Genomic DNA, 14,410 nt, shown 5'->3' on the forward strand with positions numbered 1-14,410 from the left:
TTTCTCCTTATATTTTAACTTCTATCAAGCACTCTTGTACAAGTCTCTTGCTGTCCATTATCATAAATTCTTACGGTAGTGTACCTTTCAGAAGCCCTGATGTTTGCCACTAAAAAATGAATGTTGTGCCACAAGAATTAATGAAATCCTGGGAAAACAAAACAAAACGAACCCCCTACCAAACCCAACCAAAACAAGCAAACGTACAAAGTCCAGAAAATTTAATTAAAAATGCAAACATGCATACAGGACTCTAAATAACAAAAACCTGTTGAATCCATCTTCAGGAGATAGAATCCTGCTCCTGTTGTCTCCGTAGTAAGTATGAAGCTTCCCAGCATAATCATGATCAGATCTGTAAATCCTTACCTTTTTGATTCATGTGGTAATTGCCATGGTGTATCCTAGATGTGTGCAGGAGAATAACGTACAGAACCTCATAAAGTTTGTGCCTAAGCCAGTAAAGGCAAAGAACGTTTAATAAATCTCATAGGATAAGGAGTAGGGATATATAATGAAATTACCAGGCAGAAAATTTAAATCAGACAAAAGGAGTATTTCCTCATACAGCAAAAAAGTTCTACAATTTAGTTATTGCCATCAGTTTTTAGATGCCATGAAGTATTGCTGAGTTCAAAAAGTGGTGAACATAATTCATAGCATCAAAACAATAAGGAACTGTGTGATTTACATAACATAGACATAAATTAGTATTGGGATTATTAGCTAAGATTGCAGCTTTGAAATCATACAAAGAAGATTCAGTGAAAACAAACCAAAAAACACATGGGGAATGACCCATGACATGTTTCAGCTTAGCTGCAATTAGTCTTTACTAATTAGTGAGGGTAAACAACCAAAAGATAAATTTGTAGACGTGAGAGAGAAGCTCTAGAACAGTATTGTTTAAAAATAAAACAAAGACACCCCCCCCAAAAACAAAACAAAACAAAACTACAACTCTAGTCCCTTGGGCTTGTAGTAGACAGCAAAATGATGGTGTGCACACAGTGTAATTTGATGACAGATATGAGTTTTTGTTTTTTTTTTTTTAAATATAGTGAATTCATAGAAGGGCTTGTTTAGGCCACAGACCTGCCTTCTATAGTGCTAGGAAAATGGGCTGTATTTTATCTGATTTTGTGTATTCCAAAGATTCATAAGAGAGAATTTGGCACAAAAGACCCCACTAAAATAATTACTAACAAAGGGGAACATCTTCATCTAGAGGAGGGATAAATCCTTTCCAGGCAGTGTTCATTAATATTGTAATGCATTTGGTAACAGCTACAATCTTTAGGGCAGATTTGAAATGATAGATGATGAGTTTGGTTGCTTGGCACTACTTTGCTGAAAGTCATCTTACCTTTTCTAGATGTATCTTTCATCGTGTTGAACAATGAGTATAAATGGTATCCTGCGCATGCCAGAAGGAAGATCTTATGACAAACGACTTTCTGCTTGTTATCTCTGATGTGATCAAGAGGAACAAATAAATAAAAGCACACTGAGGAGTAATTCTGTTATTTGTAATGACAGCTTCCCTGTAACTTACTACAGGAGCCTTGAGAATGGATGCCACTGTTCCAGAGGCATGGGCTAAATTCAAAATTTCCATTTCCCTTGACCTGAGATTTTTGAGGTAGATTCCAGTCTGAATTTTCCGGGCGTGAAGGCTGAGTCCTCTGCACTAAAGAAATGAAAAGTCTGTAATTATAAAATAGAAGACATGAGAGTGATCTAGAGACTGAAATTACAAGAAAATAATCGAAACCTGACATTAGAAAAATTATATTAGCATTGACTAGAAAGATAAAACCCTAAACAATTGTTACTGTGTATGTTATGTAAATCATCAAGTTTATTCCTAATAAAAATTTAGAAGGTCTTTTGGAGCGCAAGATAAATTTGGTTTAAAAAAATATTCCCCAAAAGGTTGTTCTACGGACTTTAATGATGACACAAAGAAATACTGTTTGAGCAAAACAGCTATTTCAGTTGGGGATAAAAATGCACTACCCCTAGCCAGTGAATATAGAGACCTATTTTATGCATCTGAAGATTGTCTTATTCTCAAGGTGCAGGCATATGCTGCTGCTGTCATCTCTTAACAAGTTACTGTGTGTTAGCTGCCAGGAAGTAACCGAGTTCACTCAGCCTGTCACAAAATGTGAGATAAAATTTTGTAGTTCAAACTGCTTTTGCAGAGCAAGAATCACAGGGCCACAGTGAGTGAGGATTGGAAGGAGTGTCAGCGGGAGTGAGTGATGGAGTGCTAGCAAGGAGAAGCGGAGAAATTTGGGGCTCTTATCTCTGCTCAAAATATTTGAACATTGTTCAAATATTTAACCCAATTACTTTTGCATTAAATGATAAATTCTTAGGGGATGTTGGTTTGAAACTCTTTGGACATTGCTCTTTATGTGCAGGCAGGCGCTTTGGTTATGAGACAAAGACAGTGGGTTTTCTACATTGCCTCTGACCCTGATTTAAAGAAAAAACAAGTGAGTTAATCACTTGTAACCAGAAAAACTGTTTAGGTTCCCAATTCAAGAAAGAAGGCTGTGAATCCTGCTTTCTGTGATGACCAAACTGAGAACTGAAGGCAACTACTTCAGATTGGCATCTCTCTTCTCTGAATCCCTTTAAGATGTCAGTTCTGCTGAACATAAAGTATTAACCCCCAATAACTACGTGCAAAATTTAGCTGGGTTTTGCAATTCTAATCCTGGGCCCAGATGATTAAAACTAAAATAATATGCACAGGAAAAGGTTTTAAAAATAGCAATAATGGGAAGTAACATACCACTACAGCAACGCAGAGAATGCTGAGAGAATGTGTTCATGTGGTGGCGTCTGTTGACATACCCGAATAGAGGCTATATCATGCTGTTGTTTTTAAAGTAGGTAAAGATTTGGGAATTCAAGTTCTTTTTACTTTCAGTAGAATAGATGAGTAACTTCTCTAGTCAGCTCTGAAAACACCAGTAGCAGGTTGCTTAGGATTTTTTGTTTCATAAATATATTGGAAGTTTATTCCTCTTTGTGTTAGTCCTTATCTCACCATAACTCAGAGCATTTGTGGCAGAACTTCAAGAGTTTGAAGTAATGTTATTAGCCTTGAATTAGACAGTGACCTGTATGTTTAATTTCAAAGTTAAGTTCATTTGAATTGGTTAATCTTTTGTTTTAAAAAATCTTCTAAAATCTTTGCATATAAGTTGGCATATTTGTTTGCTTCTTTTTAGAGAATGCTACATATCATTTTTAAGATCAATTAATGACTTCTAGAACAATAAAAGGAAGTATATTCTAGGAATGGCCTTTACTTAATTTCAGTTTCTCACAAGTGAATGATGTGTTTGAAGCTAGTAGAAAGGTCGTTCTAGAAGTAAAGATATTATGAATTTTCATATCATCGCATATCACAATTTCCTAGCATAAAAATATTTTGTGCACCCCACTGTTACTCAAGAAAAGAGCACTTCTGAAAATGGAAACAATATTAAGAATAAAGACACCATTAATGATTCTTTCACTGTTTGATGCTTTCGTAATGAAATAATAGCATAAGATATAAACAAACCAATGTGTTGTGTTGCTGTAATGAAGTTAATGGTTTCTGTTCAGAATTACCCATCAGTTTTACCAGCAGTAATGTGAGCGCCACTGGGGTCCTGTTCAACGACGCTGTAGGTTGCCAACACTTACTGAGAGTAAATGAGATGATGCTGAGATGAAAAAAAACTTCACAGCTAATCTTTACAGATCTATAGGTATTTCCTATATTCTTTCTGCCAGGTAGTTGACCTATCTTATCTTCAGAATGGATACCCTGACTTCATTTTCTTTTTAAAAAAACATCTTTGCTAAGCGGAGGAATTGCTGAAAAACAGGGTAAGTTGGTTTAGCTTGTCTACTGGAAATGTAATATTAAATCCATTGTATCTACAGAAATAGCAAACAATTTGAATGGCCTTTCCCAGCAGGATATAGGAAAATATACCAAAAAACAGTACTAACAATAATCTGATGAGAAAAGCTGAGGAAAAACTATAAAGTGCTTCTCAATAACTATTTATGTGCATGCTCACATCTAGCAGTACTCCGTGGTTACTGTGAAGTAGATATTTTCCTTTTGTTGAGGCAGGCAGAAAGTGATCTCAATTTATTTTGTAGTTATTTCGGTATGCCTCAAGGTTAGACTGTGCCTGAGGATAGGTATAGCAAAGCAGCTGATGTATGGTAACTTATTATGCAAGGGTAACTTACCCATTTGCTGGCACTCTGCTTTTAAAATCTATCATGTTGTTTAAAATTTGCCTTGTTATGTTTGCTGGTTTTTCAAATAGATTTGGGCAGCCATGCTTTTGGTCTCAATTAGACAGACAATTTCTTTAGGCATTTTTTTGCTGCTTCACTGAAGTAAAGAAAATGTTTTCTATCCATTTCTTATATTCACTGGCAGTTTCATTACTCTGGGTATTCAAAACTCGTAGGATGAGAATGGCAGCTTGGAAGCAATCCAGAATGCTCACAGTTAACGGTGTTTCAAAGAATCATGTTCTGAGTTATCTGATAAAGGTTTCTCTTCTTTACTGCGCTTATTGATGTCTTTCCTGATGGGCTGGGGCATTGAGTGGAACTGCTAAGGGAAAATAGTAAATGTTTATTTCTAGAAGAATGTTGCTTACATTGTCACTTCAGCAGGATACAGTTCTTGGCATTAGCCTTCTAAATCTTGATTAATTCCCACTGTGCTGCAGCTTGTAGTGAGTCTCTAATAAATGAAACTGATGTAGTTGCCATATTAATGTTTTATGCAATATATAAGGTGCGTTTTTTCTTTTTTTTTTTTTTTCTCCTTGCTTACACGGTGTTCCGGGATGGGAAAAAAAGCCCCGATTGTTCTGGCTTCCAGGACTTTAGTATAAAGCGCTTTCCAATACTTTGTGGCCTGCCTATTCTTTAAAGTTGCAGATACGCAAGGCTCAGACTGATGTAGTTCACAGCAGGCAATAGCTACTTCTAGTTAGAAATAGTACCATACAGGCATCTTTTATTTATTTATTTACTTGTTTGTTTGTTTGTTTTATTATTATTTTTATCTGACAAACTGTGACATTCTGATTCCTGTATGGACATGGTGGTACCTGATCAAGTTGCAAGTCATCACTGCGCCCTGTCAGGCCATGTTTCACCATGACATAGTACTGTATTTTTCCACAAGTGATAGGAGAAATACTTTCATGAAGGTAGCAAGATTGTTCTTAAACATATGCAAAAGTGTTTGAAGGTAACTTTTCAGAAGCATTTAAGGTGGAGAAGTCTGTGTGCACCAAGGTGCTGATACTGGTTAATTTTTACATTCTCATGAGATGATCTCATTCATCTTAACTTTCTTAGCCCAGGGTATAAACCACTCTTTTATTTATGTATTTATTTATTATTGTCATTATTATTATTATTAATTTGGTTATAATTGGAAAATTAATGTACTTTTCAAGCTGCTTGTTTTCAAGTAGACCTTGTTTTGATGATAAGCATAGTGTCTAAGCATGCAGTATCAGTAGGATTTTGCTGTCTTTCAAGGATTAATTAGAAAAGAGCATATAAACTAGAAATATTTACTAACTTTAAAGTTTTTTTGCTGGATATTTCTCTGAACACCTCTGTTTGTCCAAGCATACAAGTGTTCAGAAGAAACCTGAATAGCCATAGAAAGAAACAAGAAAGATGGAATAAGAAATAAACAAATGTGAATAGCCACAGGTCACAGGTTTAGCCTTGCTGTGTTTCCCTGTTCTATTTATTTGTATTTCAGTCCCACCAGAGATTTCCTATCTATGTTGGCCCTGTGCTTCCCATTGTGAAAAAAATTGTTCTGTTCAAATAACACAGGGGATGTGAGAAAAGAAATGTAATCTCCGCTTTAGCTAGAAAAGAGGTGGAGGTAGTCTGACTGTTTGTTCCCTGGTCACACAGGATGTCTCAGGGAGTCGGAAATTGAACCCACATTGCTTGCTTGAGGCCCACTAAGTCACGAAAATGTATTTCTCTAAAATAGAATGGAATCATTAGTTCAACTTACTAATTTCAATACTTCTGTGGACACTCTTCGGAGCATCTGATTTTTTTTTTTCTATTTCAATTCGTCCTGTTTTCTTGTCTTCCATTTCCTAGTTTGCATTAACGATTATTGTGTGATAGAATGGGATTTAAAACTTCAATGGACTGAAGGTTTGAATAAAACTAAATTTAAATAAGAGTTTGAAGATATGCCATTTTTTCAAAGAGATTGCCTTTCTAGATAAACTTTATTGTTTTTATATAGAAGATTTAAATCTGTTTCCATTTTTTTCATAAATTGCTGCATATGCAAATATGGTATGATATTTCAGATGTGCATATAAGAATAAAACAGTTGCAAGATTTTTTCTGCTTACTGTATTAGAAACAAATTGATAATATCTTAAGAGTGTAGGTTTTAATTATTTTCTTGCTAAAGTATTCAGAATTTGGTGGCTTTTAATGTACAGTGCATAGATTGAAGTTGATGCATTCAATCCTTTTTCTGGGCTGGTGGTACAGGGTGGATCTTCCCATGATCTATTCCTATAGAGCAGTTGTCTACTTTTGTATCAGGGCATTTCTTCAGCAATGTAGGTGCCAGTTTCTTCTACAGATTTAAATTTCTCTTAAGATCTGTTTTTAGCTGAACACATGAAGATGAACACATTTAGTCTAAATCACAACCAGCTCAAGTCAATTTACATATTTGAAAACCACAACTTTCATCCTTTACGTAGAAAAAACATCTCAGGGATCCAAAGCCAGTGGCTTTTGGCCTCTGTAGGCTTTTAATATCTGAAGACTGTTTTGGAGGTTTCGAGTGCTGCTGAACACAAATGTAAAATGCCAGCCTTTGACATTGTTGTGGCAGCTTGGCTTTGTTAGCAGATTAGAAGTCAGTACATAGAATGATTTTAAACAATTAACTGAATACCTAATCTGAGTACTGGATTTACTCTTCCCCTCCCCCCGCCACGTTTCTTTCCATATTTTCCCAAAGCTAAGTTAGAAGTTGGTATAAGGTCATCTGTGATTGTAGGAAATGGTGATAAAAACTGAACCAAAATTTATTTTTTTACTAACGTATCTAAGAGGAGACTTGCAAGTGGGAGACAGGTTTTGCATAGTGTTTAGCAGCTCATTTTAGCGTTCTCTTTAGGTTTATCATTTTATTTTTCGAAGCTCTCCCGAGGATCCTTTCTGACCATGTCCAGGTAGAACAAGTGCAACCACCCTGGGGAGACACTGAATGAGCATTGAATGACAAATTGGTGTCACCACAAAGAATACTGGTGAAAAGATCTTGCAGATATACATCTTGCTGTATTTTATCTGAAACTAAAACCTTAGGAAACAATTGGACTGACTGGCAAACAATCCGTGTTTGTGAATATGATTCTTAAACAAGCCTCGTTTTTGTACAGTACCTGTGTTAATATTCTATCCGCCTTTGGAAAAAGAACTGCAATACCAAGGTCACCTTGATATGTATCAATCATAGGATTTTATTGGAAGAATACTCTAAAAATTACATCTGTTCAAGTATATGAGATAGCAATTACATGAGCATACATATTATGATTTTTAATTCAGCTTTGTCAGCTAGCTACTGCAATGCTGACTGTACCTATTTAGTTAATGCGTATATTATGAAAACAGACTATTAAACAGAGAAATTAGGATAAAACCAACAAGAGACTTACATACAAAATATATTTTCTCTACCAAGATTATTGAAATTCTACATCTTAAAGAACATCTGGATTTTTTGGTAGTCGTTATATTACATTCTTATTTAATCAGTAGCTATGTTGATACCTGTTACCTGTGTCCTCCTTTTCTCTGTGCAGTGATATTTCAAAATACTGTGAACTTCACAAGAAATGTCTAAAAAAAAAAAAAAGATCAAGGAAGTTTTTACTCTTTTTCTGTGGACTTCAAAAGTTCTTTGAAGTTTTAGCCCTGAAATTTTGCTACCTTTTTGTTCTGCTGTAGGCATGTTGTCCACTGTGTCCTGTTGCTTCTCAGAGCCCTCCATAACCATTGCTGCCACCTACGACAGGGCCATAGAAAGTCCCTAACCAACACCGACTAATCAGTTTTGTTTCCTCATCTCTTTGTAACCACCAATCAAAATGAACTTTATTTGGTTCAACAGAGAATCTACATGCAAAAATGGACATTTGTTCATTTTGATAAGCTTCCTGAAAGGAAAAAGAGCTTTAGAATTGATAGTAGCTAAAAAAGGGGGAAAGGTATCTTAAAAACTCTTATGAAGTACTTCATAAAACTCGATTCTGAGAAAGCACGTAGTGAAGTTCTCCACCTACGCTCACCTATTTTAATTCTTTGTACAAACCAAGCAGTCTTAACTGTATTCACTGCGGCATGTGGGGAATGTTAGTGGCAGCTCCCAAGGCCGGCAGTGTTCGGTGTGTGGCATGGGCAGCAAGGAGCAGTGCTCGTTGGCAAGCACATCTCTTCCTGCTCAGTGCTTGGCCAAGCTCAAAAACATATACAACAAGGAACATCCATCACAGCACACTTTTGATTATTTTGCTTGTAAAGTGAATGGATATATTGAGTTGAGAGGAAAAAAGCGCCCTTTGTGACTGTTTGAAAATGTTTTTTGCTTTGTGTTCCTAGGGTTTGCCAGTAATAATGTTAACATTTCACGTGTGACAAAAACAATTAAATTTCCTCAGAGCAGAATGAATGCTGATTCATTAATCAAAATGAGTTAAGGTGAATTTGGATTAATTGTGAAAGAATGAGTAAAGAGCTTATCTAACACTAGGAGAGCTGCATGTCTTTGAAACTCAGATCTAGTCCAAGCCACCAGAACATGAACTGTTGCAAACAATAGTTGAACTGGGCTTTGTTCGCACTTGAACAATTTTTATCTTCAACACTCTAAAAGGAAAAGAAAATTGGCACAAAAATTTCTGCTATTTGGAAATGAAAGCAAGCTTAAAATATAGTTAAACTATAGAACAAACTGGGTTTTGTCCCTCGCCCTTGTCCTTGTCCTTTCATGATTTCGCTGAGAGGTGGTCTAGAAAGTGGTCTCTGATAACAGATATTCTGTTGATTTGAAGGATGAAGAGACTTTAAGGAGATAAGCCAACCTGACCACAAAAGTCAATGCTTCTTTGAGTCCTGATATATTAAGTATATATAAACTCAATATACAGTTGAATTTTAAAAATGAAGAAGTCGGAATTTGTGCCTGATGTCTGATATATCATTTAATATGTATGAGATGTGTCCCCATGCAAAGCAAATAACATTCAGAGCTATAACCGAATGACAAGATAAACAAGCATACTGTATATTTTGGGCTGTGTTGCATGGCCTCTAACTCTCCTGCATCAATCAGTGCAAAATCTAACATTCATGATTAACTGTTTCCAAAATTAACTTTTATAATAATGTTTCCTCTGTTTTCTGGCTAAAAATATTACAGAGGCCAGAGTATACAAAAATTCTAGTCAAAGAAGTTCCAACCAAGGTCAATATTAGCACTGGTTCAGATATGTGTAAAAAGTGTAACATTAGGTTTTGTTACCCCTGATACCAGGCCTTTGAACTGGTGGGAAGGTAAAGTTCCTAGTGTAGATTCAATAACCTGTTTTTATCTCTGAGGATCCTGAAGTTATGGACTTTAAGTGCCCGTTATGTTTTGCTATAAGTAAAGTTATTCCAGGTCATTTCTAGAGGGATGGCAATTTTCACATTAATGATATATAAAGCTTATGCAATTCCTATTTATTATTAATTGTTAAAACTATAATAACTGTGGTGCTTTAGAGAAATATATTAAGAAGCAGCATTGCTTATGCAGGGAAGGACTGAAATACTGTACAGGAAAGAACTAGGTAACTTATAGTACTGGAACACTTGCATGAAATTTGCATGTAAAGACTGAGAAAATGTCTGTTTCCAGTGATGGACTGATTATCATTTAATGTGAGGACAAACCAAAGGAACTGCCTGGCTGTACTGGTTGCTCAAATGGTGTCAGTGAGTCAGCAGGGTGATGTAGCTCTAACTAAGGCAAAAATTTCTTATGTAGTGTCAGGAAGCTATCTGCAGGACAGACAGAAGTGTTGATGCATTGGAAAGGCAGTGCTAGGCCTCGGAGTGCAAGTTGTGAGAACGGCCCCCTTAACGCAGGGCTTGTCCTGCACCGGGAGACTGAGCAAGCCCGGCTTGTTTAGTCTATCAGGTGAAACTTGAGATGAGTTTGTAAGCATATTCTGTAAATATCTTGTGGATGTGAACACTGGTGTGGAAGAGGGAAGAGACATTTCACCTAGAAGTCAATGATGATGTAAGAAACTGAGTTCAAGCTAGCTGGTAGATAAGGCAGAAATCAGAGGAAAGCAGGTGAGCGTAGGACAAGATTTTGCTCACATCACTGAGCTCCCATTCTATTCTATTACAAATGCTGTGTTAAAAATAAGCATTTTTTTTCCCCTAATCACTTGTGTTCTGAAGTTTTCAGCACCAGAACGAGTAAGATTCTGAAGCTACTGTCCTCTAAATGAAGTACAGGCGAAAGACCCAGCTGTTATAAAACAGAATTTATGTCCATAAACACAGCTGCATGATGAGGTGAACTCTGACAACACACAGCTACATCCTGAGCTGGTGACCTCTATGAGGTCAATGTCCCATTCCTACTTCTGTTACTGCCTTAAATTTCTAGATTTTTGTTCTTTTCCCTAGACAGGTTACTCTGAAGATTGTTTTTAAAATTACTGGTTATGAGCAGTGGCCGTGCTCCTACTTCACGTTCATCGCTTTGCTTGCAATATTCTGAGAGCAGTGATGAATCTAGATTAATTTATATTTTTTAATCCTTTAAATTTACTTTCTTTAAGGTGTATCAAAGATGAGCTTTGTTCATAAATACGTTTAGAAGATAAATACAGAAGGGGAAAAGAATCTTGTTTTATGGTATTTGTGAAGCACACACACATCTTTTGTATGCAGTAATTGACCCATATGATGTTTTTTTCCCTGCAGTTCGTTTCAGACCCTTGTGCCAGCAACCCCTGTCACCATGGCAACTGCAGCACTAGCAGTGATGGCTACCTCTGCATCTGCAGTGAAGGCTATGAAGGAACAAATTGTGAGCACTCGTTTCATAGCCTTCCGGTCCCTGAGCCGACGGAGCCATCGTCACCAAGACAAAGCAGGCCAGTCTCATCCACACTGGAACCCGACATCGTTCTTCCGCACTCAAGAGCAACGGTGACGTTACCAACGTGGCAGCCGAAAGCAGGACAGAAAGTTGTAGATCTGAAATGGGATGAAATAGAGGTGAGAATGTTCTGTTTAAGTAAAAATGCACAGAAAGGAACTTCTAAGTGTTATCATTGTTGGGTTGTCATTTGTGCATGACGTCCTGGATGTCTACGTGAGAGGGCTGAAGATACAGTCTCTGCCTTGAGTTAATTTGCTGGTAAAATTAAACACACAAAAAATGTTATTTACTAAAGGTAATGGGCTTTTAATCTTGGCCTTTTTAAGATGCATTTTATTAGATAATTCTTCAAAATCAGATTTTTATTTTGCTTGTTTATCTTTTTATTCCAGTTATTCATATGACCCCATATCTCCAATTATCATACGAATTTAGGGAAATTGGAAATTTTAAACAATACCTTTGACAAATACATATATGTATTATAATCCCATGGTGTCTTGAAAACTGTCCCTGTACTGTTAAGAAAACATAGTTACTTGAGGATTAAAAATGGCAGTCAGTCAACATATCCCACATCACACAACTGCAGAGATCTAATGGTGGTGAAGGAATAACTGAAAATTTTAAAAATTTGTTGTACCTCTTAGTAAAACCATAATCTTACAATATTTAGCAAAACTACAACTAGAAAGCACAGAACATACAATCCTTAAGAAATGATCTTTACTTCCTACTGTTTTTGTACACTCTTTAAGAGCAGTTTTTCGATGTCTTACGTAGACTCTAGTATCTGCAGAAATAAAACAAAATCCCAAACTTACCCAGTTACTGTTTAATATTTGTCTTTACATGTGCAAATCATGTATAGGCGGGAAGTATGTTTGTTCACCAACGTAACTGAGAAGAATCAATTATTTATCTCTTGATACGTTTTCCATGTGTATATTGAATTCATTCTGTCACATGACCATTCTCCTCCCTGCCGCTTTCAAGTCTGTCACTGCAAGGATGATTTAGAACTGCGCTGCTGTTCTCTTACTTGAAGATGTGAGGCCAGTGCTAGTGCATATGTTGTTCCTACAGCAGTTGGTACTGGAAGTCTCCAAGCTGATCTGGAGATCAGCTATAATAATACTACATATGTGCAAAATGCATCCCAAAGAACAGTCTCTGCCATAGATATGAACATATGTTTTGGGGCAGTGGGGGTGAGGGGAAGCTTGTTTGTGAAGAAATATTTTCATTTCGGTAGACAAAGAATTAAAACCCTTGTGACATCTTTTTCTTAATGAAGAACGCATTGTAGAAGAAAGTAATTTCATTTGTGTTTATTCAGGGTTAAATAAGTGAAATGTCAGCTGTATCTGTTTCTAACGTTTCATGAAGTATGATACTTCTGAGGTGTATTAACAGACTACCTAATGAAAAAGTGAACAAGTTTGAGTTTAATTCCTGAAAATGTTAAATTTTTCATTATTCTTTGCTAGCCCAAACAAATTTATTCCTGTGTCTCCTTTAACATTTATTTAAATCAGCTTTTGAAAATAAAATCAACCTGCGTAAAATATATATTGGATATGTTATGACTCTCAGATTAGATTTGAGGTACAAGTAGTTATAGGGCTGTATCACATTTCAGTGAGAGATTGGGTCAGCAATGTCTGGAGAACAGAGCTTTATTTCTTGAAACGCCCTTACCCATATCTATTATTTTACAGTAGAATATATGTCAGGTACTGAGGGTGGATTTTGGAGAGAAAGCACTGAAGCAGAAACAAATACTGATCTGCTTTTATTAGTTAGTTTAAATGCAGTGTCATCTCTGCGTGGGTGCTTTGTATGTCCTGATCAATTAAGGGCAAGCCATTCCCTGTGCCTCATGAGTCTTCCTCAGTCTGTGGTCTGGTATTGTATAAGTAACATTTCTGCCTGGTTTGTGTTTTCAGATAGATTCACTAAGCATTTCAGCCAAACACATAGTTCACAAGTAGGTATTTTAATAGCTGAAATTCATCCTTCTGCATGTCTTCTCTTACCTTCAATTCTTAAAATTGAATTTATCAATCACATTAGTAACTCGAATATGGAGATTAGTTGTTATACTATTAGAAATTACTTGCCCTGATATGTTTTTAATTCGTTGTGATAGGTCTTGTATTTTTTTCAGTCTTTCTCATGTAACATAGTGATCTTGTGTTCTTTGCAATTCACAGTAAGAGAGAGATACCTCTGTGGAAGAAAACCATTCCAGTTGCTAATTCAAGACATTTTCTCTAATCTATATTAAACCAAAGGGAGAACTGATATGCCTGAGGGTCTATATTCCAAAGCCTCTTTGGAGGAGGCTTCAAGAGTAAAGGGTTAAGTGTTAAGCAGGAAAATACTACCTTTCCTAGTAGCTTTAAAAGCTTTGCAAAGCTTGATCCTTTCTTGCCCTCTCTTAGAAGAAGAAGAAAAAAAGTAACTGTAGGTTTTGTATTGCAAAAATCTACTCCTTTGATCTTCCTTGAGATTAAGAGGCCACAAAGGCGGCTTTTGTTTTTTGGTCTTCCAAGTCAGCTTGTTTTTGACCTTTATCTGTACTGATGCCACAAGTGAGCCAATGTTCTTCAAACTCTATTGTCTGTCTGTCTGAACAGAGAGAAATTTTGCCAGAATCTCTCCAAATGAAAGCTCTCTCAATCCTGCAAGGATGAATTTTCCATGGTAGGTGTCTCAGGAAGGACTCCTGAGAGAAGTATATCTTCTGAGAAAGGCATGACATATGGTTAGAGTTGGAAAGTTTTCTTCATTCCTTAGATACTAGGATCATAGTTTTCAGTGCACACTTGACCAAGCTTTCTCAATAAGGCCTGAAGGAGTAAACAACATACAGAAGTCTTTGGATACAATTTAATTTTCTAACAGAGCTCTTGCTATAACAAATTAATCTTTCCTTCTTATGCAAATTTAGGCCTAAAACTACAAACCATTAAGAGAAAAAAAATCATCTGTTGTTTTCTTTAATAGAACAGGGATTTATCTTTGTACTCAGATGCTGAAAGAGATCTTTTTTTCCCACTTCAGGCAACTAAATTGTTCCACTTGCAAGAGAGATACAAATAGCAGCCCAAATTTCTCCAG

The 14,410-nt window shown here is 36.3% G+C and overlaps 1 protein-coding gene across 1 annotated transcript in view; it reads left to right on the top strand.

The window, feature by feature from the left end:
• The window catches only part of DNER (delta/notch like EGF repeat containing), a 120,639-nt gene that overhangs the window by 34,220 nt on the left and 72,009 nt on the right, over positions 1 to 14,410 (top strand). Inside the window, exon 2 of the mRNA XM_048063044.2 lies at positions 11,104 to 11,400. Within this exon, the coding sequence (XP_047919001.2) occupies positions 11,104 to 11,400 (297 nt within the window). The remainder of the gene's footprint in view (positions 1 to 11,103; positions 11,401 to 14,410) is intronic.

This window comes from Anser cygnoides, chromosome 9, assembly GCF_040182565.1.
Source record: "Anser cygnoides isolate HZ-2024a breed goose chromosome 9, Taihu_goose_T2T_genome, whole genome shotgun sequence".
Taxonomy (NCBI): Eukaryota; Metazoa; Chordata; class Aves; order Anseriformes; family Anatidae; genus Anser; species Anser cygnoides.